Raw genomic sequence first — 27,266 nt, 5'->3', positions numbered from 1 at the left:
TTGACATTAATGTCCAAAGTCTTGGAAGCGGCCAGGCGCTATCTGTTATAAATTACAAAAATGTGTTTGGGGAGGATATAGCTCTCATAAATATAAATTTGATCCAACCAACACCCCCACCTGCCTCACAAAAAGCCCGTCCTCTTGACCTGATAAGTGAGTCAGTGGTTGCTCAGGCTCACGTTGCTAAGGTGTTTGCATGTTTTTTGCACATGTGGCTGTGTGTGTGTGTGTGTCACAAAGGTGACCGGTGTTTGTGTACATCCCGAATAAAATGGACCTTCACCCTGTGAGGTTGCTCTGCAAGAGAGCGAGTTCCTCTAGCTGCACAACATCATTTAAGCTGTCTAAGAGAGGCCAGTGGGACAGTGACAAGACAAATTTGTCGGTAATGTGAAAGCAAAGAATGTGGCGAGCCATGAAGTGCTCACAGAACAGCAGCACATCAGGGACAGCGGCGGGTAATGCGGCCGACCTGTCAGTGATTGATACATCCAGCAGTGGGCTACTGGTAATAGTTCCAGCAGCATTAGGACAGGACATATTTCAGGCCAAAGGGGTGCATATCAGCAGGCCGGTGATTACGGCAACATAAACAGGGGTGCAGTAAAGGTCCCAGTCTGACGGAACAATAAACTAATAGCGATGTCACTGTCCCCCCATGGCACCGGCACTGTGTGAGAAGTAGCAGCACGGTTTAAAGAGCTCGGAGCACTAGGGGCCATTTTTTATTTGGGGGATGATGGCCTGCAACTGATGTCATTATGAACCTTAAATCAACTTTCTGCTTGCTTGAACATGGTCACCTGGGTGCAGGAGGACAAGGACAGGAAAAGGTTGAAGAGCTAGGCCTGTCTTGGTGCCAGAGCTACCTGCGGAGGTAAAATTGAGTTGGGAGGCCGGTGATCAATCAAGTGTCCCAACAACATACATTTTTTAAAGTGCTTGTCCGTATTTCCCGCTTGTAATGAGTGGAAGACTTGTGTTGAAAAATGGAAACAGGAAAGATAAACCAATCCGGCGTTTAAAAGATGGACAAACTGGGTACCAAAGAAAGAAGGACTTACAGATCAATGTCATTATGTGTCCCACAGTAATCAGATGGAGAGAAACTCGATGCATTTTTGTCCCAACACAAAATATAATACCCACGGAGACATTTGTGTAATGATATTTTATTGGCATTTATGTGGAATCATGAGCCATAGCTGTTGCAGAGTTTGAAGAGGTTGGGGTAGGAGAGGGAAGAGGCAAACGGAGAGCAATAAAACTGCAGACTAGATCCAGAAAGAGACAGGTTGGTCCCACTCCGTTACCTCTCTCATCAGACCGGTCTATGTGCTGTGGTTTCATCTGAGTAAACAGTGGTGTTGGGGTCACCAGGACTGCTGGGTAATTGAGCCAGTGTGGGCTGCCCTGTCGAGCACATCGACTAAAAATACATCGCCCACTGTCACCGGGCACCAAGTGGGGGGAAAATGATTGTTCCCTCTGTCAGAGCGCAGGACACTCACATCACCAGTGACCTTCCTCTTCTAAACCAGCTATCACAGGAAAAAAAAAAGGAAAAACAAACTTTTGCTCCAAAGTCCAAAACAACAATGCAGCCTTTGATAATGAAACTGGAAATCAACAAGCGCCGGATTAGCATGCTATAACATGGAGCGCAAAATAAAGCATGTTTAGCCTGTCATGAATGCGCACTTCGATTAGGGCACATCAAGGCAATGAGGAGAATAAGGGAGAATACAAGCAGACAGAATAGAGCGAGTGTGCTGAAATATCCGAATGAGGGAAGACGCTCCTTGGAACGTGGAAAGGTTATTGATTTGTCCTGCAATCATTTCCTGCTCTTTGATATGCAAACGATCTAGTGTGAATTTACAGCAATCCTATCAGACTCATTTCACAGTTCTTAGCCCCTGCGTCTCTCTGGAGTCCTCCGCCTCATTAGGCCAATGTTCTCCATTACCAGCATAATTAAAATCTTTAGTAGCTTATCAAATTAAAAATATTTTTGCTGATCGTATTGAGATCTTCACCTCACAGTTATTTTCCACAACAGGAATAAATTAAGACTAAGCATTTTGCACACAATGTATTACAATCTGGTGCTTGAAAGGAGCACTTCTGGTATCTATAGAGCTGGTGATGAGAAACAGGGAGGAGTGGGGGGGGGGGGGGGGGGGGATCCGGAGAATATAAACCCGAGTAGATAAGCATGTGCAAATCATCTTTCATTTGCCAGTGCTCATTTTGAGAATGGATTTAATTAATTGTAATGTTAAACGAGTGGTCTTGCCCATTTGCTCTGTGGTTAAACTCACCACATATCCAAGGGGCTTCTTCCGCCATGCTTAAAACATGTGGCTTATTTAAGCACAGACTTGAATCCCCATTACAAATGCACATATATTTTGATATTAGATTTTTCAGCGCTATTAAAATCGGGCTTGCCCGCACGCACTGTGTTTTGACTGAAAACACTCGTAGCCACAGATTTTCGCCCATGAGGTTTAATCTTATTTTACATATCAGCTTTGTCCTCATTTGTGTCAAGTGAAAGCAGACTTCTCAGACACACCATAGATGGACACGTACGTATTGTGTGCCAACAAAGACTCTCTGCTGTGAGACACGGAAAGTAGGGTGCACAAGCACTGCATTATCCTTCTTCATCCCGAGTCTGGCCCTGAGTGTCGGGATCGCTGTCACTCATTTGCTGAAAAAACACACACGCTCTGCAGATGTGTTTTCAGCACGCAGAAAAAATGTCTTCTGTCTTCAAGGGATTTTTTCCCCTTTTTTTCAAAGGGCTGTGTGAGCTGCAGTGTGCTTGACTTGTTAAATGAGGTTTAAGTCTTCTGTGTCAATTGGAGGCGGTGCAGAGCTTTAAGTATTTTGCACATTAATGTGCTTTTGAGAATATTACCCCAGGGTCCTGTTTCTCAAGGAAACAGGGGTGGGATGTTTTCTAGCGTCGCTATTGTAAACTTTTTGTTGTGTGTGTTCTGCACATCTCTGTTGTTGGGAGAAAATGATGGTGATTATTCAGATTTCATGCCTTGTCTGGATGTTAATTATTTACTCTGGGCATGAAATTTGCGTGAATGCCAGGGATTTGTGTATACAAACACGCTTCAGATCACAGAAAATGGGAGGGAGAGAAGAGAGGAGCGAGGGAGCTCTCAGTGCATTACCCTGTAGTGGAATATTTTCTAATTAATACTCGGCTTTGTTTACAGACGCTTTGATTTAATTAAGTGATGAAGAAGAGAGTTGGATTAGCTGTTAATTGATTTAATTATCCAATTTGTTTGTCTCAGGCATGATTCCGACAGAGCTGCAACAACTGTGGAAAGAGGTGACAAACGCTCACGTAAAGGAGGAGCACAACAACAGCAGCAGTAACAACGGCCACCGGGGCCTCGACCTGTCCTCCCCGGCACCGCCAAAGAACCCACTCCTCAACCAGCATGCCTCCACCAACGGCCAGTACATGAGTCACAAGAGAGAAGGGTAAGTCTCATCTGCAGGGTGTTGTGGGGTTGTTGTTGTTGTTGTTTTCTTTTATTTGCATGTGACTTGCAATGCTTGTGTGATCTCACGATACTGCTACAGGGAAGAGGTTTTTATAAAACCGTGACCTCAGGAAACATTGTTTCTAACGTCAGACTGTCATCTGGCTTTAAAGAAAAACTCATTTTGCTCTATATGCCACTTTAAATTACCCTTTTTTTCCACATGGATTGAGTTGATGGAGAAATCCCTCTAGACTTGAACAGATTACTGTTTTAATTTATAGTTTGTAAGTATTCCTGAAGACCAGCACAGTTACCTTTCTGTGCCACTGAGTACACCTGGGGATTACATAGAAACATCAGGGAGAAATGTGCGTATAGTTGAAATTAGATCTCGGTAAAATTATCAGGGGGGATCACCGTGTTTTTTTATTGTTTTTACTAAGTTGTATAGGGAGAATAGCTGAATTATGATTTTCCGCTGCACTTCCTTGAGAACATTTTGATCACCAGGAAGTAAAAACATTCCTTTGTGAATGGGGTTTGTTTTGTTTATTTATTGTGTTACAGAATAAATAAACAAAACAAAAACAACAAGCTTTTATATGTTAGGAGAAGCAAACACTGGGTGATATTTTCCAAACCACCATAAATCATCCCTGAAAGGCATGTGCTCTCTGAGCTGTGTGTATGTGTCTTTAAGGAAGGAATTAATTTGGCATCTTACACATTTGCTTGTTTTCTTGCACCAAAGCCTGATCTTTGAACTGCTAGTGAGGAGCCTCCAGGCACCATGAGCTCACTGCCTAACATCTGACTTGTGTTTCAGTGATCAAAACCTACGCGTCATTATGAAAGCAATGCCGATGAAAACATGTTTAGCACAGTAAACTAAGCAGGTCTTGGGAGGTGAAGAGGGGCTGCTTATAGGGAGGGATGTGGAGGATGGGTTACAGAGAGGATCTGAGTGACACCAAGGGAGTATATCATGATGTGCTGATAGAGAACAGTTATGTCTTTTCAAGTAGAGCTTTTGGTTCTATATAGATTAATGGCATACTACCTGCACAGACTCATCCTCTTTAGTGTCTTTCAAAGTTATCTCCTACCGCGGTGCAGGGAAAAAAAAGCGGGCATAAATTGTTCCTGCAGTTGACAGTATTCACAGGCTTCCAGTGCTCCATCCAGCGTCTGGCTGAGTGTCTGGTTTCTGTGTAGTTAAAGACAAATCACAGGGGAGGCTATCGACTCGTTGCTCACTCCACCACGTATTGTCGCAAGTGGAGCAAACAAGGTGAGCGTCGATGGCAGAAAAAGGCAAGAACCAGCTTCAGCTGAGGGCTCCATGAAACATCGGGGAAGACATAACGCAAGAGCTGGCAGCTCCTCTGCCTCGCGCTGACTGTCAGAGATTAAAGAAGTTGTCAGCAGCAGTTTAACACAAGCTTAAGTGAAGAAGGCAGCCTCGGTCTGAATATTCTCACCGTATCTTAGATCTGTCAGAAAACCAGGCAGGTGATTTTCATCCACCCCATCTGTTGGAGAAAGTGGATTACCTACCCAGAGTTTTAACTGCACAATTACTAAAAAAGATGACTGATAGCAAGCGAACGCAAAACATTCCTTATTAAAAGCTGAATGATGCTAATTTAGATTCACACAACCAATAATCCTTTCTTGTGTTAATTTTAAATCGCACAACTATCAAGAGCGTTATGCCTCTCTTTTGATGATGCAGCTTCAATTCTAATCAGACTCCATGGGAAGAAAAATGAAATATTATTAAGTATGATTATTCTAAGCAAGGCTCTGAGAAAACGTCTGTGTTATAATCCAGGGATTTGAATAATCAGGTTGAAGATAATGGGCTGGGCCGGCCCGGGCGTAAATAGAGAGCATCCACTCATCCTCCCAGTGCTGAACTTAATGAACTTTTAATTGATGCGGTTTTGCAAGTCCTTTTGTCATGCAACAGAAACAAGCCTCTCTGCTGATGGGCCTGTTTTCCCGACTGGCTTCAGATTGGTTTACAGCAGGCCCTAAGTACCATGTAGTTAGTTTCATGTGTCATATAAAATCTGCCTAGGCACAACGACGCCTGCAACTAAAACCTTAAGTGCATCCACAGGAATCACTCACCGGCTTTGCACTTCCGTCTTAAGGAAGGAGGAGAAATTCAATCACTGCTGGCTTGACACACCGAAGATGAGGCACGTGTTCCTGCTTTTAGTTGTTTGAAAGAACACTCTGGCAAGGCAGGCTGGGATTTTTGTTTGTCTGAATAACATCCCTGATATGACCAGATCCTGAGTCACTCAATCTGTCAGCCCGTGTTGTTTCCCAGCCCACGAACTGTTATGCACAGATAGAGATATACCCCTGTGAGTCAGGTCATCTTTATTCAATGATTTGCTTATTCAAATCAAATGTGCATGATCTGTATCTGACACAAATTCCCAACACATTGCTGCATCAGCTTTATAAAGTGGGAGGGGGTTGGGAGCATCCTCACGAAGCACTTGGCCCACTTTACTTCCCAACAACCATCAGTAACCACAGCTCTGGGACTGTAACACAGCAATCTGTTAAGGAGATAAATAATCAGATTTGGCACAGCACTCCCATCTCTCTCTTGCCTTTCATTTGTCTTACACCAGAAGAAACTGATAATTAAATCATTTAGGTTAAAGCATGCAGTGGCACCGAGAAGACAGAAGGAAAGGATCCTGGAAAGTGAAAAGAGGGGAGGAGGGTAGCGGGTGTGAATTGTGCATGGACACAAGGCGATGGGCTAAAGTCGGCGCTCGTGCCAAGGATGAATGTAGTGATTGGCTTCAGACGCTGCCATCTAGCATGGCGGATATCAATCTTCCCACGTTTGCTGAGATATTGAGTCCACCAGGACAGAATCTCAACCGTGGATCTCCACTTGTTTATGGCCCAAAGCATCTCATCAAAATAAGTGAGCTGGAAAACAACTGGCTAGCAGCTGTCAAAACCACCTTTGTGTGCACTTGTGCCTGTCTGTCTACACATAAACAGAGTGCAACACCTGGAAGGTTAACGCACTGTCTGGCCGGGTCTGTAGGCACTTTAATGTTCCTTCTCCTCTAAAGAAGCTGATGACATGGTTTTCCTCATCGCTCTTAAGAGATCATTAGAGTGTTCTTCCCCCCCCCCCCGGCTGGCTGACAATAATAACATCCTGACAAACCTGTCGTGGGTGCGAGTCAAATTTAACGCAACATGGGAAGCTGCATTTTTCCCCCCCTCCTCTGAACATGTTCTCAAATGGGAGAAAACCCCATGAATACTGCACTCTTCTCCTATTACACTAATGTAGCTCATTTGGTGTAAATTCTGTCATTTACTAGTGTTTAGCCATCCACCGTTTAAAAGGGCTCTTCTGCCGCCAGCCCCTCATAGCGCTTTGTGCTCACTGATTCCCAGTGCACTCCACATTTCAATATCTTGTTAATACAGAATTAACCAACAAGCCTCCTGCAAAGAATTAAAAAAGGATCCCTTTAAATTAAAAGCCAGTGTTACCTTCACCAGTCCGCACATTTCCTTGTTAAAAACTCATTATAATAGGTCTTCCGTCATCTATTTATTAGCTGTATCAAAACAGAGGTCTTAATGTGAATGCATAATTCATAATTGAATAAAAAAATTCAGACTTTTGAAAAAGGGAGGAGGAAAAAAAGCTGCTAACCACATTCATGAATGCTTGACTGCTCCCTAATTGCAATGCAATTATCACATGTTATGAACAATGTGAACTCTTAAGCAAGTAATTATAACACAAGGAAACCTGCGACGACCTTTAAAATTTCCTACTCGAGGTACAGTTTTACTAACATTGATACAAATGAGATTTTAATCCGAACATCAGATTTTTTTTTAATCCTGCAAAATTGGCACGCCGCCGCGCTTTGATTTCTTTTCACTCGTTCGTTTTCTGTACATTTTTGAAATCAGAGCTGATCGATCGTTGCCAAGAAATGCAAAACATTATTAATGTCAGTGCATTTATTTTTCCATTCCGGTCCTTAAAAGAACCCTGTAAAGTTGAAGAGTTAGACATTATTATCTCTGATGGAAATTGTGTACGTGAATGGAGTTATTCCCGTGTGACAGCACAACAGAGTCTAGTGCAGTGACTCTCCTGATCCATCTTGTTGTCTTAGAGAGCGAGGCTCACACTAGAGGAGGAGAAGCAGCAGCATTGTGCTCATGAGCCGCCAGAAGCACAGGTGGTAGCGATATAGGCCAGTCCCCCAGGCTCTTGTAGCTGAAAGTTGTGTGTCTTGTATAGTGCCTGTGTCCATATGGCTGCCTGTCTTGCTCTCTTAGCAGACACTGCCTCCATACAGACCGCTTTCTCTTAGCACTGACTGTGGTTAGCTGTGCTTCCATGCCTCCCACCATATGGAAGATGTTTCAGAGTTTGTTTTTCAGGGATGTTCCTGCTATTTAGACTGATTGTACCATGCCATACGCTCCCCATAGATGAATGCTTGTCAGCCCCTGGTGACACAGATTGGTCAGTAGATAAATTGATACCAGGCGGGGTTGTTTACAATACGTGCATGGTGTGAAAGTAGGGGTTTTAATATCATGGTACAGGCTCCTCCAGGTGGGCTCTGTGACATGATGCAGCAGGCGGCACAGGAAAAACAGCAACTCAGGGAGCCCCCTAGCAGTCTAGATCAAAGTGAACCACAGCATGGCTCCGTGAAACTGAATAAATACACACTGATTTGATTGTGATTTCACAACAAGAGTCCCTTCCTTTAAGAGCAGAGCAAGCCAGATCACACAGGTACAGTGATTCCACAAAGCCCAAGGGTCACAGATTAAGTAGAAGTCAACGTTTTCATGTGGAAACAAGATACAGTACAAACAAGAAAGTAGTAACCGGACTTTGTCTGAAATGGAGAAAACGGGTTCTTTGACCTGTCGTTAAGTTACGTGACTGCAGGACTGTCTTTACTAAAAACGTTCTCTCTGAATCTCTTTCCCAGATCCACGCTAGAAGAGCCTTCCCCCCACAGTCACCCTCTGTACGGCCATGGCGTTTGCAAGTGGCCCGGTTGCGAGGCAGTGTTTGATGATTTCCAGTCATTCCTCAAGTAAGTAAAAGTCATAGTCGGAGGTGCTTTTCTATCACATTTTGTTTGTCCTCTTGTTGGGTCGATTACACTTTTCTTTTCCTGACCCCCAGCGACTCAAAAGCACTGCAGGTGCAGCTGGTTGTTATTCTCGAGTCTGGGTTGGGCCTCTCTTGACAAGGGTACCGTGGGGTCTCCTTCTGGGAACGGCATGGGCCTCTAATTCCTGTGATAAGCGCAGTTCCCATGGTGACAGGGGCCATTTTTCCCAAACAAACAACGGGAGGATGTTTATCTGTGGCAGCTCACACTTTGGGCGCTCTGCATGTTTGCCCTTGTCACCGGACAGGAGAATTGGTGTATATGTCTTAGACTGCCTTGCTCAGCTTTTTCTGTCCTTCTCCTACGAGTCTGTTTGTTTTCTCTCCTGCCTCCTGTTTTACTTCTGTGACTTTTTGGTTTACATTGTTGTTTAGTTCAACAAAGCCCAAGTCTCACCTCCGTGTTAAATTTAACCATGTGTAGAGTAATTAAAGAGCCCCAGCTAAGTGTTTAGCATTTTTCTAATGTGCGCTCTATGACAGGTTTGACTCTGTCCAGCCTGACACGGGCCATTGTTTTGCTCCCCGATGCCCGATTTGAGTCAGACCCCTGGTTTACTAATCAACGCTGTGTGCAGTGCGCTCTAGGTAATCCAACACATAACAGCGCCATGGTTACAGAGGGGATGAAAACATCTGCGTTGTGGCAGCAGATCAATGGCTCACTGTCACCCCGGATTAGTCGCACTTTAAACAAGATATGACACAATTCCATTATCCTAAAACAAGCACTCAGCGAACACACACTTTCCCGAGAGATGCAGGAGAGAAAGGTGCTGCGTAGGACCGCCTCGCAGGCTGCTGAAAGTTTTGACTCTCTTTGTCAACATTTTGAATCCTCTTTTGATTGTTTACGTGAATCCGCTTTGAGCTAGCGTGCGTTTGAAAGGCTCGTCGCGCCACATTGTGACTAAAACGAGGCAGTTATGTAGTTTTAGTTCAATTTAGAAAAACATACTGGGACAGGCAGTTATTAAACCAAGTATTACACACACACTTTCACACACTTTCACACATGCACTTGCATATTTCAGCTTTGGGAGTGCCCGCTTAAATCCATCACTATTTATTGTATTCTGACATTGCCTCACCCTTTGTTTATAGAACAGAGGAGAATTAAATTCAGTGCGCCCGGTAGAGCTCTGCCTTAAAAAGTCTCTAAGTGCACTCAGCTATGTTTTTACAAGTGTTTTTATCATGGCAACATCTTGTTTACTTTAGTTGCCTGCTCAAACTGCTTGGAACACGTTAAGAAAACATTTGGGGAGAGTCTCCACAAAGCTGCCTTTGTTTAACAGCAGGCAAGAGTGTGAGCAGCTCACCAAGGTGTTAACTCTCAAACCCTTAAGCACTTCCACATGAAACCCAGCAACTGATACTGCAGGCCTCCGAGAGGAATCAAAAATAAAAACAAAGAATACTTCGGGCATTAGAGAGAAAAGAAAAAAAGGAGAAGAAGGAGTCGTCTCTGTAGGTTGAAAATATATGTGAGGAGAGATGTGTGTCTGTCTGCGAGTGTGCAGTCAGCAGAACACAGTGTACTGTGCACCAGAGAGAAAGAAAGGTGAGGAGGACTCTAACGTCCACCAGATTTCAGCTCCACATGCCAACAGTAACAACTAACACGGGACTGAAATGTTGTTTTAAACTCTGTGTATTTATTTTATCTTTTAAAGAAAACATTACATACCTACACGCACTATCTCGATAAATACAAAACACCCAAATCCCTGTTCCTGTTTTCGAGATCAGCACGCAGAAGGGTGGGGTTGGGGTTTAAGCGGAGCCTGATGTTTTTACAAGGGTCAGGACCCTTCTTTTCAGTGTCCAGTCAGAGGTCAGAGCCAGCGAAACACTCCAGTGCCCTCTAGTGCTGCACTGTCTGTCTGCTCAGACCTCAAAGTCTCTTGCACGTCGCCACGATGTAGTGACTGCTTTATAAGTTATGTGGCCTTGCACCTCTGCAAACCTTACAGACATATATATTTAATATAGAGTAAAATACCTTCTCTAAATAAAAAGTAGTAAAGCTATTATTTTTTAAAAAATCAAAAAATCGAAGCTTTTTAAATGTAATTGTTACTGTACAGATGTGTGCTTGTAAATTAAATTCCACCGGCTGCGGCTCCAGTCTATATAATTAGAAACTGTAAACGAAAAATAAATAAATAAAAAATAAAATCAGGCAAACTAACTGATATATAAAAAGCCGACTGTGGGAATATCTATTTAACTTGTTTTATTGTGGCAATTTACATTAGTCTCTGTCATCCTGCCAGAGAGCTTTTAAAAGCGGCTTCATTTGAAGTCCAGAAAGTGACACATGCCAACGTTCATAGTCTCTCTCGATGTCAATTCCCCCGTATCCCCTGCTCCCGTGTCCAGACACTCCTCTCAAGGCTGCATTAGGGCCATTTGAATATTTCATTTCCTATTAATTATGCACTGTGACTCTCCATGTCATTAGAAGAAATAAAGTGGAATGTAACAAAGGATGAAAAGAAGCAGGGCACATGTCTCCTATGAACACAGAAATTCCAAAGCTGCTCACGTAGGCCAGCCTTCATTGAAAATTCAGCCTGTGCCAGTTAAATTGGAGTTGAAACGTCTTTACCTATTATTTTCTCCTTTGAAATTTAGTAAGATGTCCTGAAATGTTTACCAGTTTCATTTTCTGACGTACTTAATTAAATTGGCATTTATTTGACTCAAACAAATGGAAAGCCCAGAGAGGCCTGATTTGTGAAAAAGGGGGTTATTGCCCAGCCTTTTTTAAAAATGTGGCTTTTTAATTTCTTTTTTTTTTTTTTTTTTGCCACAATAATTAACTTCAAGTGCTAAATGTATATATCGGAGTCATTCTTCAAAAATAAATTATCAGAACACAATAGGAAGATGTGAGTGTGGTGGAAGGAGCCTGGGTTGCCTGCGAAGATATAAATCATTCACCTCAAGGTTGAAAACACCACAGCAGAACAGGAGCAGGACCCTATCAATTTTACCTTCCTTTTACATGTCTGTTTTGTGAGTGTAAATGTGCTGTTTTATGCACAAATGTGTTGTCTATGCACGAAGCAGGGGCATCACTGCAATTTACCGGGCTGTCGTACTGTGCTGTGCCGTCACAGGTTGATTCTGGCTATTTTTGATTTGCAGTAAATGACAGAAAAAGTGCATATGAAAAGGCAGGCGCACCTTTCTCCCATCTGCCGGCGCCACTTTGTGCACACGCAGACACGCCTGGTGACAGTGACCTACATGGTCACTGAAAATGTGATATAATTTATGATATATATAATATATTGGATCCATTAGCGAGCATAATGAAGTAGTGAAATGAAAGGGTATTTGTGAAATCAGTTCAAACATCCTGCTTGGATTATGATTAAATGATTAATGAAATGCCCCTGCATAAGCATTTTCAAACAGTAATTCATGCGGCAGCTGATAAAATTCCTCCAATCATATTTCCTTCACTCATGAACCTTATCTCCACCATTTTATATAAATCACGGAAAAAACCCTGTCTGCTACCCGGCGAGCTACTTATTTAGATTAGTTATAAACGTACAGGAAAAGAGAACATCTTCCCCTGTATAAAATAATCACGCATAATTATATCCATAATTCAACTTTGTGACAGATCCCATCTCCTTGTCCTGTCCTCTGCATTTGGTCTGGCTCTGTTTTTTTCTTCTTCTTTCTTTTTTTGAATTCTCTTAATTTTAATGGTATAATTAACAGTCAAAACACCAAAAAGGACAAAATCATCCAGGCAAGGGAAAGCTGCAGTGAGAAGAAATGGCATTAGGGCAGTGGTGCATAATTTAGCAAAGGAATCCAACCTGAAATTCTTCAATCATCCTTCTTATCTGTAAGCTGTAGTTAGAGGAGACATGACCGTCATGAAATATTGAGAGTCATTCTTCTATGTTAAAAGAACTATTTCTTTTTGTTCTGCAGGTGGAATCATTACAGTACGCAGTTAGTTTTATGAGTATTTTTTTTTAATGTTATCACATGGTCTATATACATTGTGCTTTGCCCAGTGATCAGGTTGCAGTATTAAAGCATGCACTGCAGGACTGTGAGTCTGACATTACCTTCTTTCTGGTGTCTGTGTTTTCATTTTTTGTTCTTTCTGTTTTGCAGACATCTTAACAATGAGCACGCCCTGGATGACAGGAGCACAGCCCAGTGTCGGGTGCAAATGCAGGTCGTACAACAGCTGGAGCTGCAGGTATTGTCCCACTGAATGTTTTGAACCAAATATTTATGTGTCTTCTTCTGCTGACACTTCCTCAGTGTCTGTCCAAACGCCTCCCTGTCTGACTGATATCAGCCATGGGGTCACTCATAGAGGGATGGGGGTGGTGGTGGTGGTGAGGCAGCAGAATTAAATAATTTTGTACATTTGCTACTAACCAGTCATTAAAAATGTGTTATGTATGCATGACAGCCAGGAAAAGATATATGGAGGGCCCCGGGCTAAGTAGAGAAGATAATTACATTTTGAATTTTACTGGGTTTTAAAGTTATTTATGACTTTTAACTGTTTGGCACCAACAATAAAACATAGCATAATGTGGATAGGCGCTCAGTGTTGAGTGGAACAGAAAGGTTATTGAAGCTCAGTGCAGAAAACTGTTGATACAGTAATCAGTATCTTTAATACCGTGTCCCTCATGAACGAGCTTTAATGTTCTTTAAAAAATATGCATGCGCATTAAGAATGTGCTCAGGGAAAAAGACGCGGTTTACAGTCATTGTATTGAGGGGGCTTGGAGTGTCCAATGAGCCGTGTGTCTGTGTGTCTGTGTGTGCGTAACAGTGTTTGACTAAATGGTCACCACTGAACTAATGTATAATAAAGATATTTATTAGTGTTTCAGGAAAAAAATAACTATGTTTTATACAAGTTTTTCTGCTGTAGCAAATACAAAGATATTCATGCTGTTTGCAGTTTTTGGGTCACGTATTAGTCAAATATAATACCACCAAAATGACTAACGATGAACAGTTGTGGTTTACAAAAGGCTAACTTCAACAATCAACAGTGAGATCTTAGTTGCTCAGACATTGCACCATGCCAGTGTCCTGTTATTTCCGCTCAGCTGGTGTATTATCCAGAGATCGAGTGAAGGTTTATCAGACACAGACTTCCTCTGCATGCAGCCTGTCACCATAATTTAGGCTGGCAGCTAAGACAGTGCAGAGTTTCAGACAGGTAGAAAGGCCCTGAGCTTGTTATTGGCGATGATTCGCAGTGTATTTTAACCTTGACTTGGAGAGTGTAGTTAGATTGTATGATGTGCAGGCTTGTTGACAGCTTCCAAAAACAAAAAAATAAATAATTAAATAATGATCTGACGAAGAATAAGGGTGTTCATGCTCTAAAAGATGCCTTCACTATACAGGGGTGTATATAATTAAAACATGGGCAAATATAGATTTTTATTGCGTATGTTCATTAAAACTTCACCGCTCTCCTTTCTTCTCATTACAGCTAGCAAAAGACAAAGAGCGTCTGCAGGCTATGATGACGCACCTTCATGTCAAGTCCACGGAGCCCAAAGCCACCCCACAGCCGGTGAGCAGCAACCCCGTCATACATATCTCTCTTGTCCCCCGCTATCCTTTTGTTTGTCTTAATTGGCACACATGTATTCATTAATCCTTTCCTCCATCTTATTTATCTGCTAAATAAAAACAGCTGTTCTCTTGAGGCAGGCAGTAAATATAGTTTGGAGCACATCTGCTGACATCCAGGATTCAATTTGGTGTCTGTGATGAACTGGATGCACACTCTGTAATGGCCCCTTTTCTCAGCTTCAAAGAACAAGTGGCTGCTTGGGTACAGAGAGAAGATGAGAAAGCAGAGAAAAATAGAAAAAAAAATAATACATATTATATTTAATCAACTGAATGTGATGTGGCATGTATTCTTAGTGCTTTAACAGCAAAATTACATTGTGTTTTTTTGACAGAGGATATAAAAGTTATGAGAATCATAGAGTCACGCCAATGTGTGTTTGAAGAAAAAACAAGAATAAGATAGCATGAACAAATATATAGATAAACAAAAAGATGAAAATAATAATAATTTATTGATTTTCAATAAATACTGGAAGCTAGCTGATGTCACCTCAAAGTAAATGTGTTAGTAGCAACTTTTATTTTAACCTCATAACTAATTCTTCCCTGACTGTATTCACATAAATTAGCCTTAAAATAATGATAGTAATTACTCATCTCTAATCTAGCCATGAGATTAAAAAAAATCAAATCACTAGCATCTCTTATTTATCAGGAAGCTTTAGATTCAACTTTAATTTTATTTTAAAAGACCTTCAAAGTTACTTCCACATTTGACCCTGTTTAATTGTATTTTACTTAAAGCTAATTTTAAAATATTTATATTTCTATGAAAAAGATACAACAGAAATGATTTCATTACATTTATTAAAATTTGTAAGGGGGAAAAATGAAAATGTGAGTAAATGCAATTGCAGATCATTATTTTTATCTCCTTGGCACATTCCCAACATTTTACCTTCTGTATCACTCTCAATGTGTTTTATGCTGTAAAGCCTTGTGCTTAATCCCTATCCTATAGGGGCAAAGGCTTAACATATGGCATTTAAGTGTCTCTATTTTGTCATGCTTAAGAGGGGGGCTCAGCAACATATTTCAGTCTGTATGACAGTTAATTCAGAGAGCCCAATGAGCAAAGATCATTTTACTGCAGGGCGTGAGTGTGAAATCATGCACACACGAGCACACAGATGCACAATATACATGCAGGAGTGCCGTCCCTCGGCAGCCTCACAGCTTGGATCATTTATTTACAGTCAGCGAGGTAGCTATTGACATCCAGAGGCAGCGTGTGCGCTCTACAAAGCGCAGCCCGTCAACATAAAGCGCGCAGAGATGTTGAATGACAATAAGCTGTCTGTTAAAGCTGCGCCTGTGTCACACGCTCTGATTGGGTAGATTAGAGTGGAAAACGAGGCCTCTGACATGGGGACATTTGTATATGAAAAGTGGTAGGGTCTGCAGATAGCTTCTCGAGTTTGCTACCTCTCCTCTCTCCCCGGGGCCCAGCAGAATGGCTGTGTCAGAGCTCAGCGTTAACACTCTCGAGGGGGCGAGCTGGGGTTTTTATTCAAATAAATAGACTCCCAGCTCCAATGCCACTTCGCCCGCTGTGAGCTGCTGTGAAAAGCTTGGATAAATATACGTGACTTTAGCTGGGCAAGTGGCGGACTTACACAGGTCAGGGCCAAAGGTTCCACCGAGGTTTTAAGTGTAGATTGCAGCATCAGATGCATCCACAGAGAAACGCAGAATGAAAGCATTCTTAGAGCTGAGTGGAAGCAGAGCTTCTCTGAAGAAACAAAGGTATCTGCTTCCAGTAATTGCTAGTTTTGCTTTTCTGCTGCTCTGGACTGTTGAATATAAAAATGGCATGTGTAAGTAGCCTACTGTCACAGCAAAGTAGCTCAGATGAACTCGCTGGTTTACATTTAGTTATAATTAAAGACAAACAAACTGATGCTGTGCATTCGCAGCGACAAATGAATGGGATTCATTTTATTCTTGTGAGGTGGACGAGGGTGGGGGTAAGATCAAAACAAAATGTGCCACATTAGCAATGCGAGTGTCTGCCTGTGTGTGTGTGTGTTTGTATTTGCCTCTGCATGTGTGGGTGGGTGTCTGCACACGGTGTCACTAAGCATTCTTGTCAGAAATCTGACCTTTTACGCCATACATAATTAAGGAGGGACTTTTTGTTTATTTTCTTTAGCAGCTTGCCGAGTCAAAGCCAGTATAATTAGATCACCAATTACCATTTAATTAATTTCAGTCTGAAGTCTCATTTTGTCTAGGCACTGGAGTGAGCCCAAATGGTGAGGCAAACAAAGGCAAGGCTATTACCAGCCTGTCTGGCCTATTGTTGAAGCCTCTGTGTTTATGGCCAGGGAATATGGATGAAACATGAAACAAAGCCTGCTAATCCACAGGAAGAGAAGTCAACACCGCAGCCCCGTTCTATTGATAGCATTGTGTCAGAAACACGCAAACCCAAGTGTAATTTATTTTGTTCATGATTTAGAATAACACGTCTTCAGCTTCTGTTGGTGAGGATGTAGTCCACATTCATGCGTCCATCCAGAAATCCAAATTATTTGGGCAGACTCTGCCAAAAAGGCAGAGTTCAGCCTTGCAAACATAAATACACATTGTGAGGATGTGGGCACAAGTCTGTTAAAATAGGAGATTTGCACTACACAAATGTCACTGGTTTTGTTTGGAGCAGTTTGCAACTTAATAATGAGAGGGGTGTGTGTGTGTGTGTGTGAAACAAGTTGTAATTTAAAATGAAATCAAAGGAACAGTGCCGAGTTCTGGGGATAGAGAGTTAAAGATGTGATTGGTAATTGGGCAGCTGAACAGAATTTACGCGTTTGCATAGAGTCAGATGTTAAAAACCATCATCACCTTGTCAACATTACGAGCAGAAATCACACATTTGATCCCTCGTAATCAACATGTGATGTCACAGATGAGATATTTCCAGCCCCACTGTCCTTTCTCCAGCTCTTCAGCTCTCTTTCTCCGTTTTCTTTCTTCATTTTTCTTCTTCTCACAGTCTGAAGTCATGTTTAATTTGGAAAGTGGCCTCCTTCGGCAAATTAGCAATTAGAACAATTTTGCAGGAATATGTATATGTGTCATTAGTTTTCCTGCCAATTAATAGCTAGAGCAGGGGGTCAGGCTAGAATTTTCCACTTGACTGCTGCTCCAGTATGGAGGTTTGGCAGTTGGTTTGGAGCTGCCACAGCTGCTGGAAGCCATGCTATACCTTTGGAGCACTCGCCATAATTAGTTTACCTTGTAGCCATTATTACTTAAATACCTCCTTCACCCTAGCCCACACATCCCATCCACAGACCTCAGTGATGAAACCAAGTATTCTCTACAGAAGGCTATGTGTGAAATACCATGTGTCCGTCTTTACCATTGGCCATCATGGCCCTCATAATGGAGGTCAGTCAGATACAGTAGTTAATCATCAGATCACCTCCGTAAGCAGCTCCTAATTAGAGTCTTCACAATACAATTTCAGCTTATAATTAGCCCAGATTGGCTTCTTCCTCTGGCTGCCTTATTAGCGGGGCTGCTCAGCAGTAGGTGAGAATCACACTGTCATTTTTCAGAGCTGTACAGGCTGCCCTTCTTCCCTCCACAACTCAAAACTCATGGGTTACCATGCTGGAGACCCTCAGCGGGTAGATGAAGTGGAGGGGGGTGTTTGTCCAAATGGGACAAAAGCTCCAACAAAGGCGATGAAACACAGAGCTGGGAGAAGGCCTGACATGGCAGCAAGAGAGGGAGGGAGGAGAGGTTTGAAGAGTGGGGGCGGTGCAGGAGCGGGGCTCCAGGGTTGTTTTCCAAACATTTAGCAACCGTTCATGGATCATCTCAGGGCCCAATTACAATTAAAGAGGAGGTATGCATAGTCAATGAGGCGGCTAAGACACGGGGGTAATTAGGAGACTAACTGAGCTCTGTCTGTCTGTCTGTTCTTCTAGCTCAACCTAGTGTCCAACGTCACGTTGTCCAAGTCGGCCCCAGAGGCCTCTCCTCCTCTGAGCCTTCCCCAGACCCCCACCACACCAACAGCACCGCTTACACCCCTCTCCCAGACCCATTCTGTCATCACAGCCACAAACCTCCACAGCATGGGCCCTATGCGACGGCGATATTCAGAAAAGTACAACATGCCCATCTCTCCAGGTACTGCAGAATGCTCACACATAGTACTATATATACATGTCATCTGTTCTGCTAAATAACTGACGTGTTTGTTTTGTTACGTTAGGCTCTAACTTGTGTTATCGACGGCTGATAGGACACGAATGTTGACAACTTGCACTTGTGTTTGCTCCCTGTGTACAGATATCAGTCAGAACAAAGAGTTTTACATGAATACAGACGTAAGACCACCATTCACATATGCCTCACTAATAAGACAGGTAAGGAACTCTCACTGATTTCTTCTTTGTGATTTAGTGAATAAAAACTTTCAACTCCTCCGTCCGGCTGAAACTTTTGTCTACACACTCAGCAGTTAAGAAAAAAATGTTCATGTTTTGCTACATGTGAACACAATTTAGACAGAAGAATAGATAAATCATCTCGAAACGACTGCAAGAATGCATTCAGGATTCAAAACACAGCCGCACATGACAAAAATGTTTGATTAAGCATTTCAGTGACTGTAATTATTACCAAATTCATTTCACACAACAGTGGGGATGAACCTGTTTTAAGATGGCCAGTCAATTATCGCTCGACTGCAGTAATCTGGGATCTCAGGAATTAATCTGAGCGGTCCATAATTGCTGCCCTGTAATCTGCCTGAGAAATGTTTTCACTTGCCCTTCATTTACACCCGCAAAAGAAAATATATTCAAATCTGCCGTTTCGAATAAAAAGTGCCTTACACTTCTAGGAACACTTTACATAGACGAGTTCTCGTTTGGTTTTTTCATGGGGGTTTCTTCAGGAGAACACACACAAACCTGCATGCCTTTTGTGAATTATTAAATGTTTTGTGAAGGGAGCAAAGCTGAAAATGTTTCTTTCTGTCATCCAGGCAATCCTCGAATCTCCAGAAAAGCAGCTAACACTAAACGAAATCTACAACTGGTTCACACGAATGTTTGCATATTTTAGGCGCAACGCAGCAACGTGGAAGGTAATTTTTTTCTTTCTTTAATTCCTCCTAATGTCTTTAAACCAACACGGGAGAATAAAGAGTCATTGTGTAGATGTTAGGTGGACTTAAATGATAGTCGTGCATAATAAAATGTAAAAACAAAACTTAATCCAAATACATAACAATAGCCTAGTTATTCGATTCAAATGAACCACCCTTTAAACAAACATGTGAACCAGACAGAGCAGGCCGGGGGAGGAATATATGCATTTGTGTAAAAAAATTTTTAAAAAAATAATGTTTTCAAAACAATCACCCTGTAATGTGTGTGGATATTCTGATGGTGGGTGGCATTAGTTTAACATAGCAGTGCTCTGCCAATGACTCCTGGCTGAGCCCCTCACACTCACTTCAGAAGGGAACACTCTGTTTTCCACCAGGCCGCAAGCACACGTTCACACAGACACACAAAACAACAGAACAGTAATGACTGGAGACAGAGAACGTGAGATTTGAATGAGAAAGGCAGTGATGAAGCAATGAAAGCCTTTTCTGAGCCACAGAGCAGCTCACACACACACCACCATGCTGCTGCACTCCCGTCCCCCATCACCTTCCACACATACTGACAGCCTTTCCATAGGGGCACGTTGGTGTTATAAACACTGGATTCCTGTCCGCACACACATTTAGAACATACACATGCACTCAGCATAGCTCCTGTAAAAAGGTCGACTTTCGTGCCTGAATAATTTGGACTGAACCCTCGATTTATGTTCAAAAAGCCTTTTTTTTTCTTTCTCACTTTGTAATGGGAAATGCCGACGCAGAATGAGCCTAACGTTTTCTCACCAGTAACAAAGTAGTGATTAAAATGTTCAGTTTCTATATTTTGTTGGTGTAATTTGTTCTGATTGATCAGAAGAGGCAGCTTTAAAAAGATAAGGGAAAAAAGGGGATGTCTTAAGAGTATCGCCATGGAAATGAGTAAATATTTATGTGCTGTTTAAGTCATTTGAAACTTCAGACCATTTACTGCCTGTAACCCTCTGCTTTATTTATTGTTTTCATTCAAGTTTCATCCAGAGCCTGTCACAATATTTCTACTATGAAATGAATTTTTTCTTCCCATGCAGCCATGTTTACTGTACTGATAGAAACCCTTTTTTTCTCTCTTTGTTTTTACATCAACTGCAGAATGCAGTCCGGCATAATCTTAGTCTTCACAAGTGTTTTGTGCGGGTAGAAAACGTAAAAGGGGCTGTGTGGACAGTGGACGAAATAGAGTTCCAAAAGAGACGGCCTCAAAAGATCAGTGGGTAGGTTTGGCCCTGTTGAGCCCTGCCTAGCGTCTGTCTCAGCGCTGACTGATGGGAAGAGTCTGCTGCTGCTGCTCCATCTCCATTGTCTGTGTGCCATACCATCCAAAGTCCCTGCTTGCTTTGGCGTGCCTCTCCTTCATGCTTTTAGAAGCCTTTTGGTGATGCCTCATAACCCACAATGGCTCATTTTCATTTTGATCCTCACCCTCTCCCCTCCTCCCTGTGTCTGTGTGTCTGTCCGTCCGCTGTCTTTCCTGTCGATCACTGCATCTGCATCTGGCTGTCGCCTCCCTCCTCCCGCTGGTTTGCTTTCCCAGGGTGCCATTCGCACCAACCTCTCCCTGCATAAGTGCTTTGTGAGAGTAGAGGATGAGTTTGGGTCCTTTTGGACTGTTGATGATGAGGAGTTTAAGCGCGGTCGCCACATACAGCGAGGCCGCCCTCGGAAATACGCCGTTGATGAGAACTTTGACGAGCTGCTCGTACAGTAAGCACTTCCGCCTGCCCTGCAAACTCCAGTGGTCCCCGCCCCACTTGCATGCCTCCATCCCTCCCCCTCCCCCCACCTCCCCTCAGTGTTGCCATCATGCTTTTTGTGTTAAGCTCGTCATCCATCATGCTTCCACAAGATCTGCCTCCATCAATCTGTTCTTCCTTCCCATGACATGCAAAGTGTTAGAGATAGTTGTGTGGTATTGTCAAGTGATTGAACGTCTTGGAACTGTAGCCTTAATATCCACATTACTACAGCAGTAAATTTGTTAAGTTCTTATACAAAGTGCATTGATTTCTTTTTATGAAATCAGATACTGTATCTGAGGAATGCATGCTAGCTGAGACACGAGTCTGTGGTTGTAATTGAATTTTTCTGTTTGCAGAAGTCCAGCCTTAGTGAAGAACATTCAGACCAGCTTGGGCTATGGTCCGACCCTCTCTGCTGCCTTCCAGGTAAAAAAGACGTGACTTCATCTCAAGCCGCCTCGCTCTTTGAACTTTGAAAGGCAGGAAGGAATAAGCGTTTCACTGTGTCACACGCACGTAGTCTTTGTCTTTAGGATGATGTACTCGCATAAAAGAGTGATGGGAAACTGAGAAAGTGCTGACAACTGGCTTCCGTTTCACATTTAATGCTTCGGGCTTTGCTTTTCAGGCTTCAATGGCAGAAAACAACATACCTCTATACACTACTGCTTCCATTGGAAGTCCCACCCTCAATTCCCTGGCCAACGCCATCCGTGAGGAGATGAATGGAGCAATGGACCATGGAAACAGCAACGGCAGTGACAGCAGCCCGGGACGCTCGCCCCTGCCAGCTATGTGAGTGGCACACGCGCTTTCTATCTTCACCGCAGTCTGTGTAAGAAAAGTGAAGAGAGAGGAAAATTTTTTTTGGGCTGCTTATTCCACTGAGACCAAAACTCTTCAAATAGACAAAAAGTAGTGCCAGTGCCCACCCAAAAGGCTCTAAAGTGACCTAATGCATGGCAATAGATCAAACAGAAGGGATTGCCAAAGGTACAATAAATAAAGTGGAGAGGGGGATATTGGAGTGGCGTGTGGGGTCACGGCCAGTGCTGTGGCAGGCCTCCCTGCCGAAAAGGAAACTCCACCTTTTCAAAGCTTCCATCACCAGAGCGGCCGGGAAGAGAAGACCGGAGCCCCTCTGTTATTTTAACAGCGAGTTTATGAACTCTCCTTTATGCGTCCTGCTGTCTGTCTGAGCCCCGCCATCATCGGCCCTTTCACTTTGTTAAAATATTTACAAAATGCCAGCACGCAGAGTGACACAGCTGCTGGCTCCGACAGCGCAACATGAGCCGCAACACATCTAGAAACGCCTCTGAAAGAAAAACAACACAAAAAGCGTAATTAGTCTGGAGGACATCATCCAAGATTCTCATGTAGGAAAGTTGTGGTCGGCCTGGAAACCGCAGCTCCCCGTTCACTTGTTGTATGGGAGTGTCTGCTAAGTTGTTTGAAGCCTAAAATAATACAGCACACGCTGCATCGTTTCCAGATGTGGGGGCAGACCACCGATGTGCAGCAGGGGTAGACTCAGGGATGGCCTCCTGAAATGTCTGAGCTTGGGGGAAATTCTGCCTAAAAACAAAAAAAAGGTGCAGTAATAAGCTCCTGGCCAAATGGAGGAAAGTGCCATCCTTAATCACTGTGAACATAGCTCTGAGCATGGCTGTGGAACAGGAAAGGCAGAGACAGGATGGGTGTGCTGGCCTAAAGGCAGCCTGCTCTCCCTCTACCCCTCTGCTTCTATCTTTAGGCTGACAAAGCTCACGACTCCTTCTTCATAATTATGTCTATAAGCTTTGTGCAAGTACAAAACGAGTTAAAACTGTGTTCTTTTGCTTTTAAAGAACTTTATTCTCTTATTAAGAAAACACACCTGGCTCTTTACATCTCTTTACGTCTCTTTACGGAGCATTTAATGCTGCGGTTAATTCAGTCTCTGGTTTTCTATACTGCTCTGACTTACTCTGTCCGAAGTCCATCACCGCTGTGTAGTAACATGTGCTGTCCACATGTGCCAGGGAGCTGCTGGTTGACAGGACACAGCTTTTTTACCACAGTGAAGAAACCAGAGCACTTCTCTTAAACAGCCAGATAAGAGTCAGGCATCTAGAGAAGGCTAATTATAAGCAAAGTGTGGAATCAGCATGCAGTTCAATAGCATAATAATAACAATTTCATGTCTGCCCCGCAGCCACGGAGTCAGACCTGAGGCAACAGCACTTGTGGAGTTACTTTGATGTGAAAATGATAGAAAAGCTGACTTTACTTTTCCCCCCCTTTTTTATAATTTACACCAAAATATGTCAGCTCATTAGCATACGAGTGCTTCCATCACAATAGCTGCAAATCACACAAGACGTCCTGGTGTGAATAAATCAAATGTGGGCCATGGTGATGAAGAATGTGCCAGTTGTCCCTTGTTGTTGTAGTAAATGAGCCCGGCGCCTCATCCTGACATCGCTCTACCTCCGCTACAGCAGCCTGGCACCGCAGGTTAGAGCGGCAAGTCCCCTGCAGCTGCTCATAATGTTTTTTTTTCCCTCTCTCTCTGCCACAGCCAGGCCTCCTCTCCCCCTGTGCTTTCTTCCTGCTCTGTTTCTGTAATGAGAAATTTGGCAGATCTCATCTCTTTAGTGGCTCTTTTGCCCAGGCTGTGAGCTGGAGGGGCGGGCGCTCATGTTTTTGCCTTGTTTACAAGTGACAGCGTTATTATTCTCATAAGGGCTCTGTTTCTTATCATGGTGTTGTGCCGAGTGCGCCGGTGCCGCTCTCCCCGCACGCCTTTCCTGCCAGCGCTTTTCTTCCCTTATTGACACTTGCTTGAAAATATGCATTAATTCTGGAGTTTAAAGCATGTATGGTGGTGTCTGGTCGCTGTGTTTGCTTGAAGTTGATTAATGATAGAAGCCGGCTCGGGGTCGTCCTCTGGAGACCCGCCTCGCAGGTTGTGCATGTTAACGAGCAGGAAGAGGAACACACAGCGCGCCGCTGATCCTCCGCCACCAGGAGGCTGACAACGGCAGCCTCACTCGCTCCGCAGAGTCCATTCTCTCCTCTGCTCGTCTCACGTTGTTAATCTTCCTCATTTATCAATTCTAAGTGAATACCCTGTTGTCGGTTGCCATGAAAATAAAAAGCCTGCAGCTTTGCCGGGATTGGAATACCTCAAAAGAAAGCTGAAATTATCAACAGTGCCAGTGAGGCTCCCACTCACAGCCTCGCTGAAGCCAGACATTTGTTTTTGTTCCCCTGCCTCTTCCTTTCTAAACAGAATCGGCACAGCTCGTATCACCCTGGGCCCGATTGTGTGAAAGGTTGGAAAAGAATACGGAGGAAAGTTAAGGATAGCAGACTGTAAGTTTTTCTCCTCTTCTCCTTCTCCTCCAGGCATCACATCAGCGTTAAGGAGGAACCACTGGACCCCGAAGACCACGACGGGCCCCTCTCCCTGGTAACGACTGCCAATCACAGTCCGGATTTCGATCACCACAGAGATTACGATGACGAGCAGGGCCACGACGACATGCTGTAAGGCTAGCGCCGCCCACCTCCCTCCCCAGCCTCAGAGGCCGAGGCAGTCCGGGTCATTTGGGAGACAGAAACGCTCTGCAGATAACAAACACTGAACTGCAGTCTCAGCCACTGATGACAGCTCGCAAATGTCTCCAAGTTGACTTTTTTTTAGTGCCATTAAAACACATAGCAAGAACACACATGAGAAAACACAGATGATGCCCCCACATGAGGGCTCTTTTTTCCCTCTGATTCCTTTCTACTTTTGATTTAAGTAGCGCTTAAAACGTGAAAACAAACTTTGTTTCTACTCATGTGTCGGACAGACTGTGGTTTTTTTTTTTGTGGTACGGGGGGTGCGACGTGTCCGTGCTATGGGATAACCCTTGCCACGCAGCCAGGAAGGACTGCACTCAGCGGACTGCAGAAGAGGAGGGGGGAGGTGTTTGTCTCCCTCTCCACCCAACCCCCCCCCCCCCCCCCCCCCCCCCCCCCCCATTCCCTCTCTCAGACACACATCTGACCAGAAACTGAAAAGCGAGAGAGGGAGAATGACTGACGTTTAATTTACACCGTGTGTATGTGTGTACGTGCGAGAGAGAGCGCGAGTGCGGACTTCTGTTCATTGTCACTGCCTTCAACACTTCTCATTGGTTTAATCCCTTCTACGGCGGGAGGGTTGTTTTTGTGTTTTTGGTTTGTGTTTTTTGGGGGAGGGGAGGGGGGGGGATTTAAAAAGTTATGAAATATAACATAATGTGTCTTCTCCATCATTCAGTGCTGTTCTAGATGTCTTTTTGTTTTTGTTATTGTTTCTTTGAACTGATCAGACCTCATGCCCATGCTGTGGAGATTCTGTGTGGTCAGCACTTAATGATGAATGTTTATCATTTCTTTAAACACACTCACATGAAGCAGAATGTCGCATACCAACTAGTATTTTTCTGTCATTTATTCCTCAATCTTGCCACACACACGAAAAAAAAACACCACTCTGATGTGTAGCCCGCCCCCCACTCCACTCCGCCCCAACCAGACCCCCCTCCTGCTCATGAAGTCCATTGGCAATGCACTACTCATAATGAAGGCTCTCTCCACGCATCAATGAAGTTTAATTTAAGATGCGAATGAATGACAGAGAAATCATGCAGGTTATGATTTATCCTTATGAAATTATACTTTAAAACAGCCCCTCACGGCCGAGCATGCTGAGCTGCAACAGAATTTCTGATCACTTACAAGCTCCGGGTTTTTTAAAGCAAAATGAAAATGTCAGGTGTGCACCAGCGAGATAATGATTTAGACCAACTAATTGTGATTCCTGAACACAACTGTCATTGTTAATCAAACGTGTCTGCTTTTTTCCCCCCTTTTTTTTCCAAGCTGTAATTTCATTCAGGGCTCGGAGCTAAACCTGCATTCCCTGTAGTTTTATTTGTATCACGCGCATGACTAGTTTTAAGTTTCGAGTGTTAATAATTGCACACCGGACGAACGGCTCATTTTCTTTCATTAAGGGAACAAATCCCCAAGACCTGCAATAAGCGTTGCACATTCCAGCATTTGACAGTCATCGTAAAAGGGCCCAAACATACAGCACATACCATTTTATGCGAAGGTGGATGCTTCGACGTTCGGTGTCGCCCAACAAAAGTCTGTTGGGAATCCACGGCAAAAACTTCCAGCTTTGCTGAGAAGTTACATTTTAGACATGCTGAATTTTAAGACTGCAATCAACCACTTTTAATCGTTTTATTTATAATTAGTTTTGGTATTATTTGATGTTTATTTGGCTTTTTATTTTTGTTAATGTTGTTGTTGATTTGTATTAATATCATTCTGTGCCTACCAAAGAAACTACAAAGTCAGTGATGTGTTTTCCATGCAATAGCAGATCAGGCCAAATATCTCTCCTCCGTTCTTTTGGTAGCGGCGGTGTAGCCGGCGGCAGATTGAATCGAAGGGGGGGGGGGGAGGAAAAAAAAAAAAACGCTCCTCGCACTGGTGTTTTCATTCATTGTTATTAAAAAAAAACAGCAAACAAACAAAAAACCAAAGGGGTGGAGCTGCATCGAGGTTTTGCAGTGACCAAATCTGAACGGGAGGCACCGACAGTCTGACTACACGATGACCAAACTAGGGAAACTTCTTGTCTTTGGGCCAGTGAGCTGGGAAAGGGGAGCAGTTAACACATGCAACATTAGAGCGTATGTAGATAAAACATATACCGGTTAAATGGGAAAAGCTTTGCAGAGAACAATGTGAAATGGATTCTGTGCTTCAACTGGACCACACAAATGATTCAGTGTTTCTCTTCTTTTATTCCTTTACCTGTGTGTATCATTTAAAATGATTGTATGCCACTTTTTTTTTTTTTTTTAGGGATTTTTGTTGAGATTGGCAAGACTTCATGATTGTGTTTAGTTTCTGTCAACTTATTA

The 27,266-nt window shown here is 43.2% G+C and overlaps 1 protein-coding gene across 26 annotated transcripts in view; it reads left to right on the top strand.

The window, feature by feature from the left end:
• foxp1b (forkhead box P1b) overlaps positions 1 to 26,797 on the top strand; it is a 144,587-nt gene extending 117,790 nt beyond the window's left edge. For 24 of the 26 annotated variants that reach the window (XM_085160966.1, XM_085160960.1, XM_085160953.1 and 21 more), the window contains 11 exons: positions 3,327 to 3,519; positions 8,549 to 8,656; positions 12,889 to 12,976; positions 14,243 to 14,326; positions 18,333 to 18,537; positions 18,700 to 18,776; positions 19,400 to 19,501; positions 20,660 to 20,781; positions 21,663 to 21,732; positions 21,935 to 22,101; positions 24,700 to 26,797. In XM_085160966.1, the coding sequence (XP_085017092.1) occupies positions 3,327 to 3,519; positions 8,549 to 8,656; positions 12,889 to 12,976; positions 14,243 to 14,326; positions 18,333 to 18,537; positions 18,700 to 18,776; positions 19,400 to 19,501; positions 20,660 to 20,781; positions 21,663 to 21,732; positions 21,935 to 22,101; positions 24,700 to 24,844 (1,361 nt within the window). In that variant the 3' untranslated portion in view covers positions 24,845 to 26,797. Of the gene's footprint in view, positions 1 to 3,326; positions 3,520 to 8,548; positions 8,657 to 12,888; positions 12,977 to 14,242; positions 14,327 to 18,332; positions 18,538 to 18,699; positions 18,777 to 19,399; positions 19,502 to 20,659; positions 20,786 to 21,101; positions 21,272 to 21,662; positions 21,733 to 21,934; positions 22,102 to 24,699 lie in introns of those variants that run through there. The other 2 variants (XM_085160978.1, XM_085160977.1) reach the window with 2 other exon arrangements.
• The last annotated feature ends 469 nt before the right edge of the window (positions 26,798 to 27,266 follow it).

The sequence above is a fragment of the Neolamprologus multifasciatus genome, chromosome 5, assembly GCF_963576455.1.
Source record: "Neolamprologus multifasciatus chromosome 5, fNeoMul1.2, whole genome shotgun sequence".
Taxonomy (NCBI): Eukaryota; Metazoa; Chordata; class Actinopteri; order Cichliformes; family Cichlidae; genus Neolamprologus; species Neolamprologus multifasciatus.
This window is presented reverse-complemented; position numbering and strand designations above follow the sequence as displayed.